Raw genomic sequence first — 18382 nt, 5'->3', positions numbered from 1 at the left:
TTTCAAAATCTGCTATTTTTACTATGGCTCCACGCTCAGAGCTTACACCAGCTTTACGGGAGAGGATATGTGAGCTTCATTCGGCTGCTCACTGGGGTTATAGACGTATCCATAAGAGATACCAGTGGGTTTCACTCTCGGCGATCTGGTATACGATCAAAAAAGAGCATGAAAGACGCGACGGTGTCTCGAAGCCGCGTTCTGGCCGACCAAAGAAGCTTAAAGAAGCCAATAAAGTACGCCTTTTGGATACAATTTTATGAGAACCCTCGCGTTACACATGAAGATATCCTTACTGAGATTTCTTACAAAGTGAAATGAAGTTAATCCGACGGCTTTTGAACACTGAAAACCTCCGGAAATGGCGATGTCGCTGGCGACCGTTTTTAGCCGAGGAAAATGCCGTTAAACGACCTTTTCTTGTAAGCTGTGTGGGTTGATACAGAAACAATGTATGTGTACCTCGAACTTGTAGGTCCCATCATGTGAATGGAATAAGTCATTTGGTCCAGGGGGCTTGGCGGGTGAACAGGTACGGGGAGCTGGACTTGTTGTATTTAGACTCGCTTTATATACATTTCTGTGGCATCAAACAAAGAGAGCATGTCAATAACCCCGACGGGAATTCGTTCGATCTGATTGAAGGAACATAAACGCCAGCCCTGAGGGAATATGGTGGAGCTACCTGCCTCTGTCCTAGTGCCATCTCTCTTGCTTCCTCTTTCTATCTCTGTCCTTCTCCTACCGCGGCTGTCGACTATACAAGGGGCTTACCCGAGTTGATCCTTGATTCACACTGCAATCACAAACCTTCACTGCACCCCTTTAAGATTCTTGTCCTGCTCCCGGAGCTATTCAAAAATGTCAATCACGTCCCTTCCAGTCGAACTGCTATATGGGATCTGCAGCCATCTTCCATATTTATAATGACAAGCGCTTAGACTCACATGTCGCGTATTATACAAATTATCTTTTGAGGTTCTGCAGTCGTTATCTCAAAAGTGTTCGCTTTATTGTGACTGGCGAGAGCCTCCGTGAGATAGAAGCTCTTGCTGAATCGGTGTCCGGCAACGAGTTATGGATGATACCCACCGTTTTTGATGGTTTCAGTTGGCATAAAATCTCTATGTCGAGCTATACCGTGTCTTCTAAGGGTTGCACGGCCGGTAGAGGGTGATAAACTAGAGGCTCGACATGCTATATATTAAGCCATAATCACAGACAGCTCTAGTCTCCTAGAGTCCGACGCCGTATCCTTTTTGTTACACTTCGGCCCAACCAAAACATCAGAAAATTTCATACTTGGGGACCTGACTGCTGAGTGATATCCCTGAATTGTCTTTCACACAAGCGCAGTACGATTCTCTTCTTTCTGTTCTTGATGGTCTGGGGGATTTCCATATCTGCCAGAGGTTTTTAGATGCTACTTTTGCTCCTCGGACATTGTCTGATCTGATCATAAAGGTGGCTGCCCGTCTAAAAGTACTCGTTATATGGAATGCCAAGATCCAGTTCGCAACTATCGGTGCAGACCGATCCCCATAGAGAGCTTTCTCGGAGAAGTGAATTAACTTAGCTTAAAGACCTTCTTCTCCGCAAAGATCATATTAATTCTGATGCTTTAAGATCACTCCTTAGAAATTGTAACGCGCCTCTAAAGATGTTGACGCTGGCTAAGGTGACATTGACTATGGTCAGATGATAGGAGCACGTGCTAAATAAATTGCTCTTCACTCGGTATATCTAGGCTGCATTCCTTCAATGAAACAAGATATTCTTCTTTGAAGACATTTTTGGATCTTCTTTCGAGACGAGTTATTGCTCCAAAGACTTTCCATGACGAGGTTCGCTTGTGGATTGAATCAGATTATCTTCGAGGAAGAAGATCTTGGAAAAAGCCACACTGCTTTTTCCAATGCAGGAAAGTCGAGACTTCTTTTAATGAGTGGGTCAACCAGTTGACGCCTTTTCCTGCGTGTGGTAGTATCCCTATATGGCCATGCGAAACCGAAAGTGACTTAGATACGTTCTGACGGAATTTAGAAAAATTCTTCAACGAGGTGATGCCTGCAGATGGCAGCTCAGTGAATATGTCGCATGTGACTGCCAGGACAAATTTTATTGCGACTTAGATAGTACTGGAATGTGATGAAGCTGAGCAGACAGACAGCATATGACGCATCACTATATTTGCATTTATAGTTTTCAGATCAACGAATTTGACTGCCTGGTACTGTACAGATGAACCCATTCGAAGTTTGAACCAGCTCAGAAAGGTGTGGACGAGATTCCATCACAGCAATTCAAATTGTATGACAGAGTGGACATGTCTCTGGTCAGTGACAGATGGATTTGGATACCTCGGTTTGAACAAGACGAGATCAGAAAAACAGATCAGAAGGACTGGATGACCTTCACATCAAAGTCGAATATCGTTGTTCCAATTAACTTGTGGCTCAATGATGTATTGCCGCCAAGAAGATACCCAAGGGATCCGCTAGGTGCTGTGGACCAATGCACGACCTGTTTTTAGGGCCTGATAGTGCAGTGGCTTACGTGTCAAATAATTCTCCTGAATCAAGTGCCATTGATGATTGACATACATGTACCCATACAGTGCACTGATCAAATCATTCTAGTTAAGTTCCACCTCTACAATCCGACTATTTATAGCCGGTGGGACGAGTGCGCAGTTCTATACTAAATCAAGTAATGATGATACAGATCGCTCGGGCATAACGCATGATTATATAGCCGACTCCGAAGTATAAGAATGCCCTGATCACTCGTCTGCAATCACAATTTCTCAACAAGAGCAAACTCCTCTGAACCAGCTCCAGTACCGCTATTCTCACACTCGCGGCATTATGCGTTTCACACTCTTCACTGTCTTTGCCTTTGCCAGCCTTGGCCTCGCTACGGTAGGGGACATGTCCTTTACTGCCATGACTCAGTCTAATAGTATGACAGATTCCTGCCGGAGGAACCTGCAAGCCTGATGGTAGTATGGGCAACTGTGCCTCTGGCCTGTGTGTGGTAAGTGGCATATACCGATGTTACCGATGTCCGAGAATGGGGAGACTAATGATGTCACTATAGAAAGAGGCCAACGCTGCCACCGGAAAGTGCAAATGATCAACAACACTATTTTTGATCAGACCTGATAGTTCCATGGTGGATATAGGAAAAATCTATTGGGAATCGACAGGAACTACGCGGTACACTTTCCTTTATGTTAAACCGCTGGCACAGAGAATCATACATTCAATATCGAGCATGCACATTTAATCCATATTTATGTAAAAAAGCCTTCTTGGTGGTCTGATAGTAAAATGTGTGCATGTGAAGGACACCCTGAATCTTTCATTGTGGACTGTCCCCACACTGTTATTCATCATCCCGGAGAGACAGGTGATTAGCAATTTAATTAGAGCAATGTTAAAAGGACCCCTCTTGTTGATATTCGGACCCCCTCTCCCCCTGTCTAAGCCTAATTAGCGAAGGCATAGTATATGTATTTCACCGTGTATATTTTTTAGTACAGTGATAGCAAATGTTTTAACACCATTGGACAGACCGTTTTTTAGACCGTTTTTAGACCGCTTTTTAGACCCCCTATCGTAAACTGAAGAGTAAGTCTATATCATCTCACTTTCTAAACGTTTTTGCTTTAGTGAGTGCTTTTTATAGAAGATAAGATTCAACTATCACGGCGTAGCGTCTAGGGTACGCACGCGTACAATTGTGCGTACTAAATAGTATATTTATCGGTCCTAGGCATGTTAGCCGTCAGGCTGACATAGTGGTCTTTTTGGCCTAGTTGGTATACGTGTATTGACCTAGGTGCAAGTCTTCACACACCCTACGAGGCCTATTGTCTTCCTCTACACCCTTTCTTTCATTCTTACTAAGGAAATACAGTACACTATGAAATACACATACTAAGCCTTCCCTAACGTTAATTAGGCTTAGACATGTGGAGAGAGGGTCCCAATATCAACAAGAGGGGGTCCTTTTAACATTGCCCTTTAATTATTCAATGTTCCTTTTCCCCAGCTGGGCTTCTTTGATTCAATTAGGGCGATACTCTAGTCTGAAATCGGTAGTAATCACATGAAGCGGACGCTCGACGGACCCTTCCTATAGGTAGATGATTGTCTTTTCAATCACAAGGCATTTCGTCAATTTATTAGCAGACATAGCGTTGCACGTTCACAGACGGGACTGGAGACTTGGTTTTGGGGGAGAATACACTTTGGTGACCTGGTTGCCTAGTCTGTTCGGATTAAGGGATGTACGTAGTCATGATACAAGCTTTGGGCTTCAGGTCAGATTATTGTGGTGGGTCAGATGGCAAATGGCTACAACATAACAAATAGGGCTCTATGTATGAAAAGACCTGGAAGACCCGAAGAACTTGATTTCAGGACCAAACTGCGGGTCTCGACCGCCATGGTGATTCTTCCCCTGATGATCCCACCCGAAGGAGCCGAGAAGTACAAGGTTCGTTTCACACGCCCATAGTGATATTGAAGATATGGCATTTTATAAACAGCTGCGCGCCTACAAATACATGGAATGGTATGCGTCTCCAACGGCATCCTTCAGGATTCGAGAACAAATAAGTCGGGTAGGTTACGTTGGATTCAATGATTGACCCCTATTCCCCACACACCTCGAAAGGAATTATCCATGCGAATACTTGCAATTACCAGCTCGCGTAGCCTGTATCCAACGCGTCGGCAGTAGAAGTGACAATCTCCTTGAAGTTACATATTCTCATCAAATCAGCGTACCGTATCTCTTGTAGTTGGCTGGTCTTACTCCAAGCTACATTCAATGGCGTCTAATAGTCCGTGTTAGGAAATTGGTTTTGTTGACATCGGATGAACTTCGCCTTCATATTACGGAGCTTCAGTCAAAGCATTCAAGATATAAATTTCTATAGCCGGCAGTATATCTTCTCGTCCTAATTTGTTGAGAGTTCTATACGCCGTAGGCAGCCACCAACCTAACGTGTGGGTCTCCACCACATTGAGTATGTCGGACTCCGAGCATCACGATATAAACAGATACAATTTCTGCTTTCTCGTTATTATCAAAGGCCAAAGAACTAAAGCAAGCTCTCCAAGAATCTTCAATACGCAACCCTCGCTATGTCTCCCTCTCTTCCAATCGTGGTCTGCGCCCTAGATGCCGAAATCGGCAAGCCGGTCTCCGAGCTCCTCCTCCCCGACTTTGAAGGTTAGTCCGATATACATTTATTCCTCCAATATTTACTATACCCCAGAGCAGCATGATCACATCATTCCCAATATCGTACCATCAATAACTAACATCTATCAGTAATCCACTTCATCCAAAGCCTCACAGCAGCCCAATCTGAAATTCCACGCCTCCTCGCCGGCGAGGACCCACAGTCCCCACACGTCGACGATGTTGGCACAAAAGATTTTAGCAGACCGGTGCGCGCGATCATATTCGGTCGTGGATTTGACCTGAAGGATGTTGAGGCGCTTCGCGAGAAGGTTGCCGGTATCTCGTTAGATCCTGTTGTTTGGATTGCTGGGGACCCCAGTCGTAGCTTGCCTCCTGGCGCCGTGCCGCCGCCTAATTTTCCTCAGCTTGTGGCTGGCGTTGCTAGGAAGTTGCTTGGTGGGTGGGTTGAGGCGGGGGCCGATCGGGATGAGGTTGTTTTGTATTAACTTAAACTGGAAGTTTATGTTCTTGGGGCTCAGAAGTATGTAGGTGCGGTGAAATTCTCTTTTACCTCTATTTCTAGATTATTGTTGACAGATAAGGTGGTAGGACATCGCCTAATAGGAGAAAAAGCGCATGATTGGATCGAGTTTATTGAATTTATTGATCAGAAACGTTCAAAGATCGTTACTTCGGAGCGGTATACGTATATCTTTAGCGGCACTGCGGCCTTGTAGATAGAGATCAAAGTGAAGGAGACGGGAGCAAAGATGTTCGGAAAGATTGTCAGGATAAGAAAACAAAACAAAGCAACATTGGAACATTCGGAATACTCGTAAGCAAAATCTAGACAAACTTGGAACAAATAGATCTCCGTGATGGCTTGATACATCACAGCCTCTCAGATGCAATTATAGTATCCTACTCATGATACTGTGGTACCAACGCATCGGATGCATTATCTACTGCATGAACGGGTTTGCTCCCAGCGATACCTCACATGTGAATCGAGATTACTCTTTTGGGGTCGTTACATGACGGCCTTGGTGAAATGCATGTCTACCTTGACACGAGGTTATCTAAAAAGCGGCATTTTACAGTTATTCCGCAGTCCGGGAGAGAGCAATAGTTCACGCCACTTTATACCCCGCATAAGCTAGGGCCGCTGGCAAGACCACGCGACAATTTCCCCAGAAAAAGGCCAAGACGCCGAGCAGCGGCCGTGGACAAAAAGGCACACAAGGGCCGGAAGAATTTGTCCAGTGTCTGAAGTCATGGGATCTGGACCGGACTCCGTTCATAGCCGTTGGTATCAACAATGACGTGCGGCGCTGGATCGGGAGAAATAGGAGGCGAGTCGATCTTTGTGTGCCCCCTTAAAACGCACCGGCCCAGGCCGTTTCGCAACTAGTTGGGCAGATACACCGATGATAGGTAGAGACTCGAATGAACGAGCACAGCCATATCACAACGGGTAAATTAGGAAGCTAACTCCTAGTGATTGGCTCTAGTTACTATCAGGGACCGGGGATTCCATGTTGGTGAATGTTGATCCGGTTAAGATAACGCGCGAAAAAAATAAAGAAAACAATACGGATGCACGAGAAGGGGCAAGATCACGAAATAGATGGTGTAGACGGTCCAGGATCACGGGGTATACTTTGTCTATTCATATCCCTTTTTTTTGCGGAGGACAGGGGGAGCTCCACCAGCCCTTACTGCTTCAGGGTGTGCGAAAAAAAGCCTCAACTCTACATATTTCAAGCCGCCCAGCAACTATGTCACGCGCAAGGATGCAATAAAAAATGAGTTGATCAGCAGGGTACTTGGAATAGAACTCACTACGTAAACATGAGACAAAAATCGCGCAAATGGGTAATTGTTTCATAGTCCCCGACTGGAATTTGAAGAAAGGTCGCGTTCCCGAGGCCGCAGCCGGGTCGGGATCCGCCGCTAAACCACGGAGAGAAGGATCTGGGGTTGCAGACAAGCCACAGGTAGGATATGCCGAGTGGCGATGCGATACGAAAAGAAGAGTCAAGGCTGACCACCATTGACCGCTCATTTGCGAGATTTGTCTATTTGTCTATGTGCCCATTTGTCCATTTGTCCGTTTGGCCATGTGGTCGAGGCCACGGAGGTCTACACGTAATATGCATGGTTCCCGGGGGCTTGCGTTGGAGCTTGGAGTCAAGTTCGGAGGGCAGGTACCAGTCGGAGGTGTCAATCTCACTAGAATTCCAGTTAACCAGCGATAATACGCTCCAGGACCCAGCGGCAATATCTTCTGCCCACCCGACCATCCTTGGAGGTGGAAATGTGAAAGCGCTGATTGGCCGAGACCGCCGCAATCGATGGATGCGGGTACATCATCCTCGGCTGGTTAAACGCCGTTATTTGCTGCTGAAATCCTGATCTCAGATGCTTCCGACTTTTCAGCCGACCCTGTCGTCATCCGGGTTTGAGCAATTTTCAGACACGAAGCATTCCGTTCGGGTTCATGCAAGCCGAGAGAGAAGTGAAAGAGAGAAAGAGAGAAAGAGGCTGGAATCCAGTTCGGTTGATCGACGATTATGTCAGCCTCCCCCGCGATTTTGGCTGAGAGTATAGGACCGGGATGTATGAACGAACAAGTGAAGTCATTGCGCGTCATCTACCTCTCTACATGTGCAAAAGAAACTCTTTTCACGTTCATGGACTATTGGTAGTCATTGACGAAAGTTGTAACCTTAACCTAGGTAGAAATTATTAGAATGCGGTTTGCCGCAACCGTCACCATAAAAGACCCTGGATAGACCTCAAAAGAACTTCACTCCTGTAATTACTTTCAAAACGAGTTATTTTTGATATCCCTAGTATCCCTAGTACTCCAGTCTAGCCTCCCTTCCGATCCAGAACGTTCCGAGTCCAGTTCGTGTCCACTAAAACCTTTCGGGTCAAGTCGGACATACTAGGAATTTGCTACCCACGGCACTTCATCCATCACCAACCGCGTGGACGCTTCAGCTCGGCCCTTCAGCCCCGACATCACCCGTGGAACTGTGGAGAAACATTACCCTTGATACTCACAATGCCTGCCGGAAAGAACTATATTAGTCCCAATCGCCCCGAGTCTCCTGGACCTCTGGCTTCTGATTTCACTCAACAACAAGTCGCGAAACAACGCAACAGTAACTATCACTCTACTTCACTCAGAAACATGGTTGCTACATCTGTGAATCGCACTGCGCTGCACCCTGGTGGTGTCCAGTATGTTACCTATACCTGCCTGTCGTCGAACCTCGCTGACCATCTCTAGGCCTGGCAAGGGACACACCGAGCTCGAGGAGGAACTCCACGAGACTGCCCACATTGACTATGACCGTGTCGCCATTGTAAGCCATACCCCGCCGTCTATAGCCTCCACTGTACTCATCTAACACCTCTTTAGATTGCCAACCCCTCCGTCCCTGCTCTCTACGAAGATGCTCTCGTCTACGAGACTGGTACCGCCGTCACCTCCAGCGGTGCTCTAAGCGCCTACTCCGGTGCTAAGACTGGTCGTTCCCCCTCCGACAAGCGTATTGTCCAGGAGGCTTCATCAGAGAACGACATCTGGTGGGGACCCGTCAACAAGCCCATGACTCTTGATGTGAGTGATTTGTTTCTTGCGCGATTTTCTTGCATATTTCAGCCCTTGCATATGAGACCGATCAGCTCCACCAGGATCCTCGCATATGCATCGGAAGACCAAGCTTTTCTGGCAGCACTTTGTGCAACACTGGGATGCCGTCCTTTCCGATACATTCCTGTTTTACTTGATCGTGTTCCAATGCACCTTTCCTTTTGCCCGATCTGCCTCTCAGCTGTCATTTGCCGCTGGAGCCTTTGGACCGAGGCTATCATGGATATGACGTCATCGATCTGTTACTAATCAGCTCTCCATAGGTCTGGCGTATCAACCGTGAGCGTGCTGTCGACTACCTGAACACTCGTAACCGCATCTATGTCATCGATGGTTACGCCGGCTGGGATGAGCGCTACCGCATCAGCGTTCGCGTTGTCTGCGCTCGCGCCTACCACGCTCTCTTCATGCGCAACATGCTGATCCGCCCCAGCCGTGAGGAGCTCGACCACTTCCACCCCGACTATGTCATCTACAACGCTGGTTCTTTCCCCGCCAACCGCTTCACTGAGGGTATGACCTCTGCCACCTCTGTTGCCATCAACTTCGCCGATAAGGAGATGGTTATCCTCGGTACCGAGTACGCTGGTGAGATGAAGAAGGGTGTCTTCACTGTCCTCTTCTACGAGATGCCCGTCAAGCACAACGTCCTGACCCTCCATTCCTCTGCCAACGAGGGTGAGAACGGCGATGTCACTGTTTTCTTCGGTCTGTCCGGTACCGGCAAGACCACCCTGTCTGCCGACCCCAAGCGTAAGCTCATCGGTGATGACGAGCACTGCTGGACCGACACTGGTGTCTTCAACATTGAGGGTGGCTGCTACGCCAAGTGCATTGGTCTCTCCGCCGAGAAGGAGCCCGATATTTTCAACGCCATCCGCTTCGGATCCGTCCTCGAGAACACCGTCTTCGACCCCGTCTCCCGTATCGTCAACTACGACGATGTCACCCTCACCGAGAACACCCGCTGCGCCTACCCTATTGAGTACATCGAGAACGCCAAGATCCCCTGCAAGAGCGACAACCACCCCTCCAACATCATCCTGCTCACCTGTGATGCCCGTGGTGTCTTGCCTCCTATCTCCAAGCTCACTCCCGAGCAGACCATGTTCCACTTCATCTCCGGTTACACCTCCAAGATGGCCGGTACCGAGGACGGTGTCACCGAGCCCCAGGCTACCTTCTCTTCTTGCTTCGCTCAGCCCTTCCTGGCTCTCCACCCCATGCGCTACGCCAGCATGCTCGCTGAGAAGATAAAGGAACACAAGGTCAACGCCTGGCTCCTGAACACCGGCTGGGTTGGCGCTGGCGCTACCACCGGCGGCAAGCGTTGCCCTCTCAAGTACACCCGCGCCATCCTAGACGCCATCCACAGCGGCGAGCTCGCCAAGGCCGAGTACGAGACCTACGCCACCTTCAACCTGCCCGTCCCCACCTCCTGCCCCGGTGTCCCCAGCGAGCTCCTCAACCCCGAGAAGAGCTGGACCGCCTCCACCTCCTTCAAGGACGAGGTCACCAAGCTTGCCGGTCTCTTCAACGAGAACTTCAAGAAGTACTCCGACCAGGCTACTCCCGACGTCCTCGCTGCCGCTCCCCAGGTTTAAAGGATCTGAGCGGTTTCAAAATTTCTTTTTCTCCTTTGGTCCTTGTTCCTCCGATAGGATGAATAAGTCATTTGCATGGCGTGCTACTTTTTTCTGGTGATCATCTTTTTGGATCACCTTGCTGACGTCTGCCGCTTGTATCGGGACAAGCGTTGGATAAGTTTGATTTCCCCCCGAACTGGGTTTTGCTTTTTATATCTAGGCCATCGATCTCGCCTGGCTAGATGGAGTTTGTGATGTTTACGATGAAATTTCCTACATGATAGTCAATGATATCATCCATTTTAAGAAATACTCTTCCTTGTAGCTATCACTAACCTCGCGATAACCTAGCTCTTCATGTCCATGATGAGCTCCCATCTACATTACTACACGTGTAGTGAAGGTTGGTCTGCGAAGAATTGACCGGCAAGCTGTATCTTGTTCTCTTTCTAATAATATACAAGACGTATGCTGATATATATAACCCAGCTGTCAAAGGGTCCTCCTTCTATAACCAAACAATAATCGTGCGTTCACAAACAAACTTGTGATCACCCACAAATTTCATTTGTGCAATCGTTACCAACCAGTCAGGCATCCTATTCACCGCAAACATGCATGACTGTCGCTACCTTGGCCTTAACGACTTGTTTTTCCGCCATTAATTCATTTTCCCCTCAGCTTCCGCGGGTTTTGCTTGCAGGCATACATTTTCAGTCGCAACATCGGTGATTGAGTCCAATGAGGTAATAGCAGAGACGCTAAAAGTGCAATACGCAGTGTTTTTACCGAAGTCTTAGAGGATAGAAACGATTTGGTTCCGCCTGGTTCGGCCCGATCCGAGGCCTGAAAGCCGGCTGCACACCATCGAGCTAATTACTGGGGCTTACTTATTTAATAAAATGCTCCATGCAAATTCAAAATGTTTTAATTAAGACTCTGTAGACGGAGAGAGTAATGACAACGAATCCTATCAGGCATATTCCTTATCTGGGTCAGGGGGCTTCGCCTCTTTCGAAGTGAAGCAGCAATGACGATATTGCTCACACTGACCGTCCCCAGCGACAGGCATGTCGACCTCGCCCCACATGACAGGCTTAAATGCCGCTTTCATATCACCCGGTGGAGGGTGACAAGCAGCGCTAATAGCAGCACTGCAATTGATTGCCATTGGCATAAGAGGCGCCGCAAATCTGTTGAACCCCACCCATATGACAGCAGCCACCATCAATATAGTCAAGTAAAGCCCGACTTGAAGGGGAATAGCCGAGACACAGGCCGTCAAGACTTTTGCACCTTGTATCTCCTTTCCATGAAAATCCATTGGGACTATCTCAACAAAAAAGAACCCTTCCGAGATGAGCCAATGAATCAGCACGAATGCCAGAAGTAATGGTGCGCTGTAGCGATACGGAATGGTGAGATAGAATGTTGATCGTTGCTGTCCCCGCGGGAAGGAAACTCGTAGCCGGCGGTGGCCAAGCGCATACTTGTTGTACTCCACAGCCAATAGCATCCTTGTCAACGCATCGTTGAGTAGATAGTAGAGGACAGACACTATGAGCTGCGGAGCGTTAATGAGGATCTCGAGAGTCACATAGTTGGAGGGAAGCTTAAGCAACAAAGCTTCGGGGTTCATCTTGCCAAAACCTTTGATTTGAAAGGGATCAACACCATCATAAGCGCTCCGAGGAACCGATCTGGCTTCGATCTTTGGCGCGTAGGAGAGCGCAAGAATACCGGCAATGTACACGACTAGGATGATCGTGGTAAAAGCCCATATAAAATGACTCTGGGCCTTTTTCCATCGGCGAGGAAGTTGAAGCCCAGTTGAAAAGTTTTGAAGCTGAGAGTACTCAGAAGGTTTCTGGGGAAACGGAGGAGGGGGTAACGCTGGGAGGTCCATTCTTGGGTGGCTTGGGAAACTCGAAGTCCAGTGATATTCGTCCACTACCTTTCTGAAAAACGCCCGGGATGGAGGGATGGCCATTGAGCGTGATAACATGCAGCGGTTTGCCGTGGTCGGATCGGGGCGCTGAAGATAGGAGGAGATAGCGTCGCCAATAGTCAAGAATAAGTCATGTCGATCCTCGTAGGCAATCAGAAACATGCAAATCAGCTTGACCAGGCTACAGATGATCACAGCCACGGCGATGGGGACGTAGAAAATTAGCTGGTAGTTTTCCACGCTGTTTTCGCTCAAGCAATAATCGATTGTAAAATTAAGGTCTAAACCAAAAGTGGTTGGACGAACGTCGCAACTGCTCGTATGGAGAGCTAGGTCGAAGCTATCCCTGTTGCTCTCAACTTGGGCCACCATTTTAAATGGATGATGGTCCGTTGTGAGATATTCAGGATGGCAAATGAGTTCCCGATCCATCGACCCGATATCTCCATCACATATCCAATCGTGACCCATACCTGATCCATCATTAGCCACTTTGATGGCATCTTCCGAGCTTGTCGATAGTGCTGCATGGTTTGGATCTGTTTTATAATTAATCGAGGCAAGATTATTTGGATAGCCGTATCCACTAAAGTACAGCGAGTTATTAGCATTTGAGTCCGAAGTAATGCCAATGACAGTGCGTCGATCTGATAGAAAATCAACAGCATATTCGTTGAGGCAATCCGTAACAGATAAGCGCTGGAAGCGTTCAGCGAGAATTTTGTCTCGGAGGTCGTCTGCGTCATGGCCCGCAAGAGTTTTGAAACACGATGTGACATTAAAATCATGTGTAGGCATGCTCGTGTTTGAGACAAAGGCCTCGGGTGCGATAATTGCTGAGTATGTGTTGACATTTTGAGACGAGTAGACGACTGAGTTGTAGCTGCGCGCCATTAGCTCGAGTGAACTAGTGGCTTACTGCTGATGCCGACTGGGACACACACCTGAGCTGTATTGCGAGCGATGTCGCTGTAAGTAGCAACCAGAAGAACTTGCGTTTCCAGCTGACTTTGGAGAAGTTTTGAAGACCAAATGTGGCGATAGTGAGCCAGACGCGCTGCGAATGAGCCTCGTCGACAGCCTTGCGAGACGGCGCTAGGACAATATGGCAGCAGTAGCTGCTAGTAGCTGTTAGAGTAACGCTTAGCACGTTGACGAGAAGATGGAGTCCGGTCTTGGCTCTGTCGATTGCTTCTCTAGAACCGCGAGATAGCACAACTGAGTCGAAGCTCACGCCGTTCGCAGAAACTCCTAGAGCGACGGCAAGGAAGATAATATTGATGAGCAAGACTGCGACATTAGCCCATGCACACCAACGCACAGGGTCCTGCCATTCCGGGCGCTTTGGCTTTGATGGCTCATCATCGCTGCTTTCATCCAAGTCCGAGCTTGATTGTTGTTCGATGTCTTCCCCAGAGCTGTGATTCGACACTGGAGAGCACTGGGAGCTAAGTAAAGGGTCGCTTGAAGATAGTCAGCTTCGGCAGTGAAACTCCGTAAAGGTAAAATCTCGCACATTGGTCTCTGCAGGGGGTGCATTTCGAACTGATCCGAGCTGCCTGAGGATCTCGGTATAGCAGATGAATCATTGGATACGTTTGGGTGGAGACTAATTTCGGCCTCGTCGCTTCTTAGCGTCCGTATGTTCAGCGAATTCTGGTCATGCGAGGCCATACTGAACACGCCATGTGGTGAAGCATGTCAACAGTGTTTCGCTGCACGCACGCGCGCGAACCAGGATATAAGTATTTGTCTCTGAGAAGGGTGCGCCCTGTCAGGGGTTCCACCCATCAAAACCACTAAGCCTTTTAGTTGCTATTTTAGAGTCGAAATAAGGTGTTCGGATGGCACAGCAGCCTATGGTCGATCGTGATCGCTGGATCAACACGTTATGATTCCCACGCGGGAAATAGTGATTGGATGCAGTTGGCCCCCTGTTCCTTAGGGCGTGGGGGCTATTTCGACTCGCGTGTGCCCAAGCCGCGTCTCACAGCCCGTGTTCAGCTCTGGGTAATTTACCCTCTCTTGAATGGGAAGGGATGTGCAGTTCGCCGGTGGCTGAATTGTGGGCTGTTCACCTTCTGCAGGGCAAAATTGTAATGTAACCTGGCCTGAGTCGGGGCTGTGCTGGGGTACGCACACTGAGCACTAAAAACATCTCTCTGGAGGTTCTCTTTTCTGCCAAGTTGATTCGAAACTGGACTGGTAGATGCAGGGTGCCGAGAGTCGGAGAGCCGTATAGAAGCGAACTCCAATTCCATCAGAGATTATCGATGCAGTAAACAGTGTTTTGTCTCCCAGAATGATCATCTCCCAGGGTACCAGTCGAGTTCCACCCACCACAAGGCAGGGATCTCTCGCTCCACTGCACCCGGGTTTGCCTTTGTGCCCAGGTGAAGCATTAGCGTCGTTAGTCCATCTTACAATCTGTAGAAACAAGTCGCTTTTTCGTATATCTAGCTCACGTCTCTTGGTCTACCACGACCATGATAACTGCACTGTACTAGTCCCAAATAGGAGACAGAGAAGCACGGAGCAAAGAACAATCGACTGTATTCGTTCTATGTTGAGGGGGACGGGCTGAGAGAGAGACGGGGAGATGGAGAGAGAAGAGGGAGAGCTACATTTATCTGATCTTAGTCCTACCAAGGTAGGCGGTTATGGATTGAGGGAATATATCAATTCGCTTAAAAGTATTTTGTTAATCATATCCTCCATCCTATGCCATCCCCCCATTCACTCGAAGTGTCTGTCCTGTCACCCAGCGACTATCACTACTACACAAAAACGCAATACTATCAGCAATATCCTCAGTCTCTCCAATCCTTCCATTAGGATTGGCGTTTTTCAAAAAATTCAGCGTCTGCTCGGACTGATTTCGCATAAACAGGTCGGTGGCAGTAGGGCCGGGAGCCACACAATTAACACTGATTCCTTTGCGAGCGACATCCTTGGACAGGACCCTAGTCATCTGCTCGACTGCGCCCTTACTTGTAACATAGGGCAAGTAGACAGGCGTGACAGTTGAGGCAGCACAGAGTGTTGTAGATAAGAGAACAATATGTGACCCGGGGCCCATATGCGGAACGGCTTTCTGTTTCTGGTTAGCTTTGTTCAAGAGACTACAGTTGAAGGGACTCACCTGGCATAAGAAAAAGGGTCCTTTAACATTTATGGCGAACATTTTGTCATAGGCCTCCTCGGTCGTTTGTTCAAGTGTAGTCAGGGTCATAATGCCAGCGCAGGGGACAAGAAGATCAATCCTGCCAAAGCGCTGGATAGTTTGTTCCACGAGAGATGTGATTTCGTCGACATCGCCTACATCGGCTTGGATTGCGATCGCTTTGTCGGTGCCAATCTGATTCACAACCTCGTCGGCTGCTGCGGGGTTCGAGTTATATCCCACTACCACGTTGGCTCCGTCCTTGGCGAGGCGTAGGGCTGTGGCTCGGCCAATTCCTTTAGAAGCACCGGTGATGAGAGCGACCTTTCCGATGAGAGACATTGTCGAAGACTGGTTATTAGAAGACAACCTGGAATATAATTATTTTATTGAATCAGGTCAGGTTCTCGACTTGTCTCTCTTTATACAAATCCAAAGAGGCGGGTGGTGAGATCTCGCTCCGGGGGTATGCGGATTTACGTGCGGTGTCCGTCATGTATACTCCGGTCCACCGGTTCTAAGGCACTTATTCGGATATTTGACTCTGAGGTCGGTAGAATATTCTTCTTTAGAAGTTCTTCAACCGCAAAGTCCGAGATTTCAATCTCACCAACTTGCGACCGGGGGAAAGGCGACCAGTCCCCTACATCTGCCCTGGTAAGCCGTAAGTCCAGGCCCGAAGCCGGTCTTTGTCGGACTCATCGTGCGGTTCTAGATATGCTGAGATTAAAGCGGTTGTCATGGGAGTCGTGCGGTATGCATCACTCGGTGATACAGAGTGTGTAGCTGGATGGAAAATGCCATGTCTGTCGAGCAGCAGCCTAACTCAAATGCCAATCTTAGATAGCGCATCCAAAATTATTCCTTGACCGCAAATCGTAGTTTCTCGCGGAAAGTCTATATTGTGCATCGGCTGTATTTTGCTGTTGCGGCTTTATCGTCGATCTCCGAGCTCCGAGCAAGCAGCGACCGCAACATTCTGTAGGAAGAAAACCACGTCATCGGACCGAAACAAGTTCCTTTCCTACACATGTTTGAGATCGGTTCATAATGAACTGCAACGATCCAATCTCTGAACAGTTGTTGATCCTATGCATGCGGAGTGCGGCTGATCTGTAGAGGAGGTCGAATGGTTTCCCATTTTGGCTGATTCGAGACGATCTTGCCTTCTAACTTTCTAACCTGCTTTCCGTTGGGTTATGCCCGACCCGTAATACAACGTGCACGATTCATGACCTCGTCAAATATGAGACGCTCAGTCTGTCCGCCTCGTTCAATCTCGATATACTGCTAGCCACCTGATGTGATAATGTTAGGGTCAAATCCAAGCTCGTTCATGCAGAGAAAGCCAAGGATGGTGGTCACAAACTGAAGCCCACCATCCTTGTTGATGTCGAATCGTTCGGAGGCGCGTCAATTTAGTAACACATCACCCTGTGATCGTCGCGTGCATCTAATATTTCACGTCCAAAACCCGCCGTACTGCCTGCCGATTTTGCTTTTTCAAAAGTCAGACCGCTAGTGATCAACGATAGCTTGGAGCCGGTTTGATTCTTGTTCGTGTCTGGTTTGGCTGTCTGCTGCCCAGTACATCCAATAATTGGTGTACAGCTTGTTATTAGAATAAGTCATCTATCATGTATGGGCAGGAATAAGATATAAATACCACAGTGGCTTTCCTTATAGCCAGCAGGAAAGTCACAGCGTATATTCATTTATAAACTCACACCAACGCGACAACGATCATGAAATTACACAGCGTCCTTCTTCTTGTTTCTCTCTTTTCACCTCTTGCACCAGCATTTTCGACAGCCGAGTGCAAGAACGTAATGAATTCAAAGTGGCAGAAACTTTGCAAAACAGGAGGGCCAAAAGCCGTGAGAGCATGTTTCCAAGGAAAGTTCATGGGACCACTCCAGCAGATGATGGCACAAGAAGGAGTCGACAAGCACTACTTACAGGAGGCATTTTCTTGTGAAGAATACGCCTGCGATCCTCTGAAAGCAAAGGAATGTAGGGAGAAATTGGTGGCCCAGCTTAGCAAAGAGGATAAAAAAGAGGGCATGAGGAAGGGAAAGAAGGTTTGGAGCAAGAACCGGGATAAAATTTTAAGACTTTGCGCGTCCGTGGAAAGCTGCTAAAAATACCTTTTAAGGTAAGTGCACGCAGGGAACGACGCAATATTGTTTAATACTAATAAAGCATCAGCTTGATCACGAGAATACTGGACACGGCATGTTATCCATATCTATCACGGATTACTCAAAGCACACGTGGATAACCTTGGTGAGACTACTTTTGGGGTACTGGCAGCAGTCGGCTGTTTTACAACATCTCATGGCTTTATACTGGTTCCTTCTGGGTCCATGCTAGGCTTTCCACTGTTAGCTAGTTATGTCCCCTAACCTTCACTCGAGCGCAAGTGTTTGTTCGCATTCTTTCTCTCTATTTGCTTCTCTCTGTTCGCTGGATGAAACGATTTTCGGGCCTGTTCGTATGTACATGGTTTCAGACTTGCATGTTCATTCCAAGTTCGCTATTCACGGATGCAGGTAAAAGCAGACTGGTTACCAAGACTCTTAAATACATTGGGGTCCTGGTTATACATCACTAAAACTTTAACATAGATCGAGATCTGCGAGCGATTTACTACTTTAGCATCATCATGCTAGACTAGCCCTTGCCACCTACAGCGACATATCGAAGAGAGACTAGGGGTTCAAGACCCTGCAATGGGTGAGGTGTCTGATCGGTGGGAGACCGATGCCCACACGCGAGACGAAGCGCTCGCATTCAATGCAACCTACCTGTCCTTCACCACA

General features: G+C 48.0%; 5 protein-coding genes across 5 annotated transcripts; 3 read left to right on the top strand and 2 right to left on the bottom strand.

The window, feature by feature from the left end:
* Positions 1–2867: 2867 nt before the first annotated feature.
* Positions 2868–3135, top strand: PENARI_c022G04773 (uncharacterized protein; the record flags this gene model as incomplete). Its single annotated transcript, XM_022635362.1, has 3 exons — positions 2868–2921; positions 2971–3036; positions 3100–3135. The coding sequence occupies 3 exons, from the start codon at positions 2868–2870 to the stop codon at positions 3133–3135; spliced, it is 156 nt and encodes a 51-aa protein (XP_022484841.1).
* A 2021-nt stretch (positions 3136–5156) lies between these two features.
* PENARI_c022G07741 (uncharacterized protein) lies at positions 5157–5800 on the top strand (the record flags this gene model as incomplete). The annotated part of the gene is made up of 4 exons (XM_022635409.1): positions 5157–5244; positions 5347–5655; positions 5719–5740; positions 5797–5800. 4 exons carry the CDS (start codon positions 5157–5159, stop codon positions 5798–5800), a joined length of 423 nt encoding a protein of 140 aa, XP_022484682.1.
* Positions 5801–8269: 2469 nt separating this feature from the next.
* Positions 8270–10467, top strand: acuF (phosphoenolpyruvate carboxykinase PCK1; the record flags this gene model as incomplete). The annotated part of the gene is made up of 4 exons (XM_022635311.1): positions 8270–8448; positions 8498–8573; positions 8630–8830; positions 9127–10467. The coding sequence occupies 4 exons, from the start codon at positions 8270–8272 to the stop codon at positions 10465–10467; spliced, it is 1797 nt and encodes a 598-aa protein (XP_022484814.1).
* A 955-nt stretch (positions 10468–11422) lies between these two features.
* PENARI_c022G02271 (uncharacterized protein) lies at positions 11423–14071 on the bottom strand (the record flags this gene model as incomplete). The annotated part of the gene is made up of 3 exons (XM_022635329.1): positions 11423–13280; positions 13342–13860; positions 13914–14071. The coding sequence occupies 3 exons, from the start codon at positions 14069–14071 to the stop codon at positions 11423–11425; spliced, it is 2535 nt and encodes an 844-aa protein (XP_022484804.1).
* A 1045-nt stretch (positions 14072–15116) lies between these two features.
* Positions 15117–15902, bottom strand: PENARI_c022G03356 (uncharacterized protein; the record flags this gene model as incomplete). Its single annotated transcript, XM_022635344.1, has 2 exons — positions 15117–15491; positions 15540–15902. 2 exons carry the CDS (start codon positions 15900–15902, stop codon positions 15117–15119), a joined length of 738 nt encoding a protein of 245 aa, XP_022484790.1.
* Between the last annotated feature and the right edge of the window lie 2480 nt (positions 15903–18382).

The sequence above is a fragment of the Penicillium arizonense genome (genome assembly GCF_001773325.1).
Source record: "Penicillium arizonense strain CBS 141311 chromosome Unknown PENARI_contig022, whole genome shotgun sequence".
Classification (NCBI taxonomy): domain Eukaryota; kingdom Fungi; phylum Ascomycota; class Eurotiomycetes; order Eurotiales; family Aspergillaceae; genus Penicillium; species Penicillium arizonense.
The sequence above is the reverse complement of the archived record's forward strand: the minus strand, read 5'-3'. Positions and strand labels throughout refer to the sequence as shown.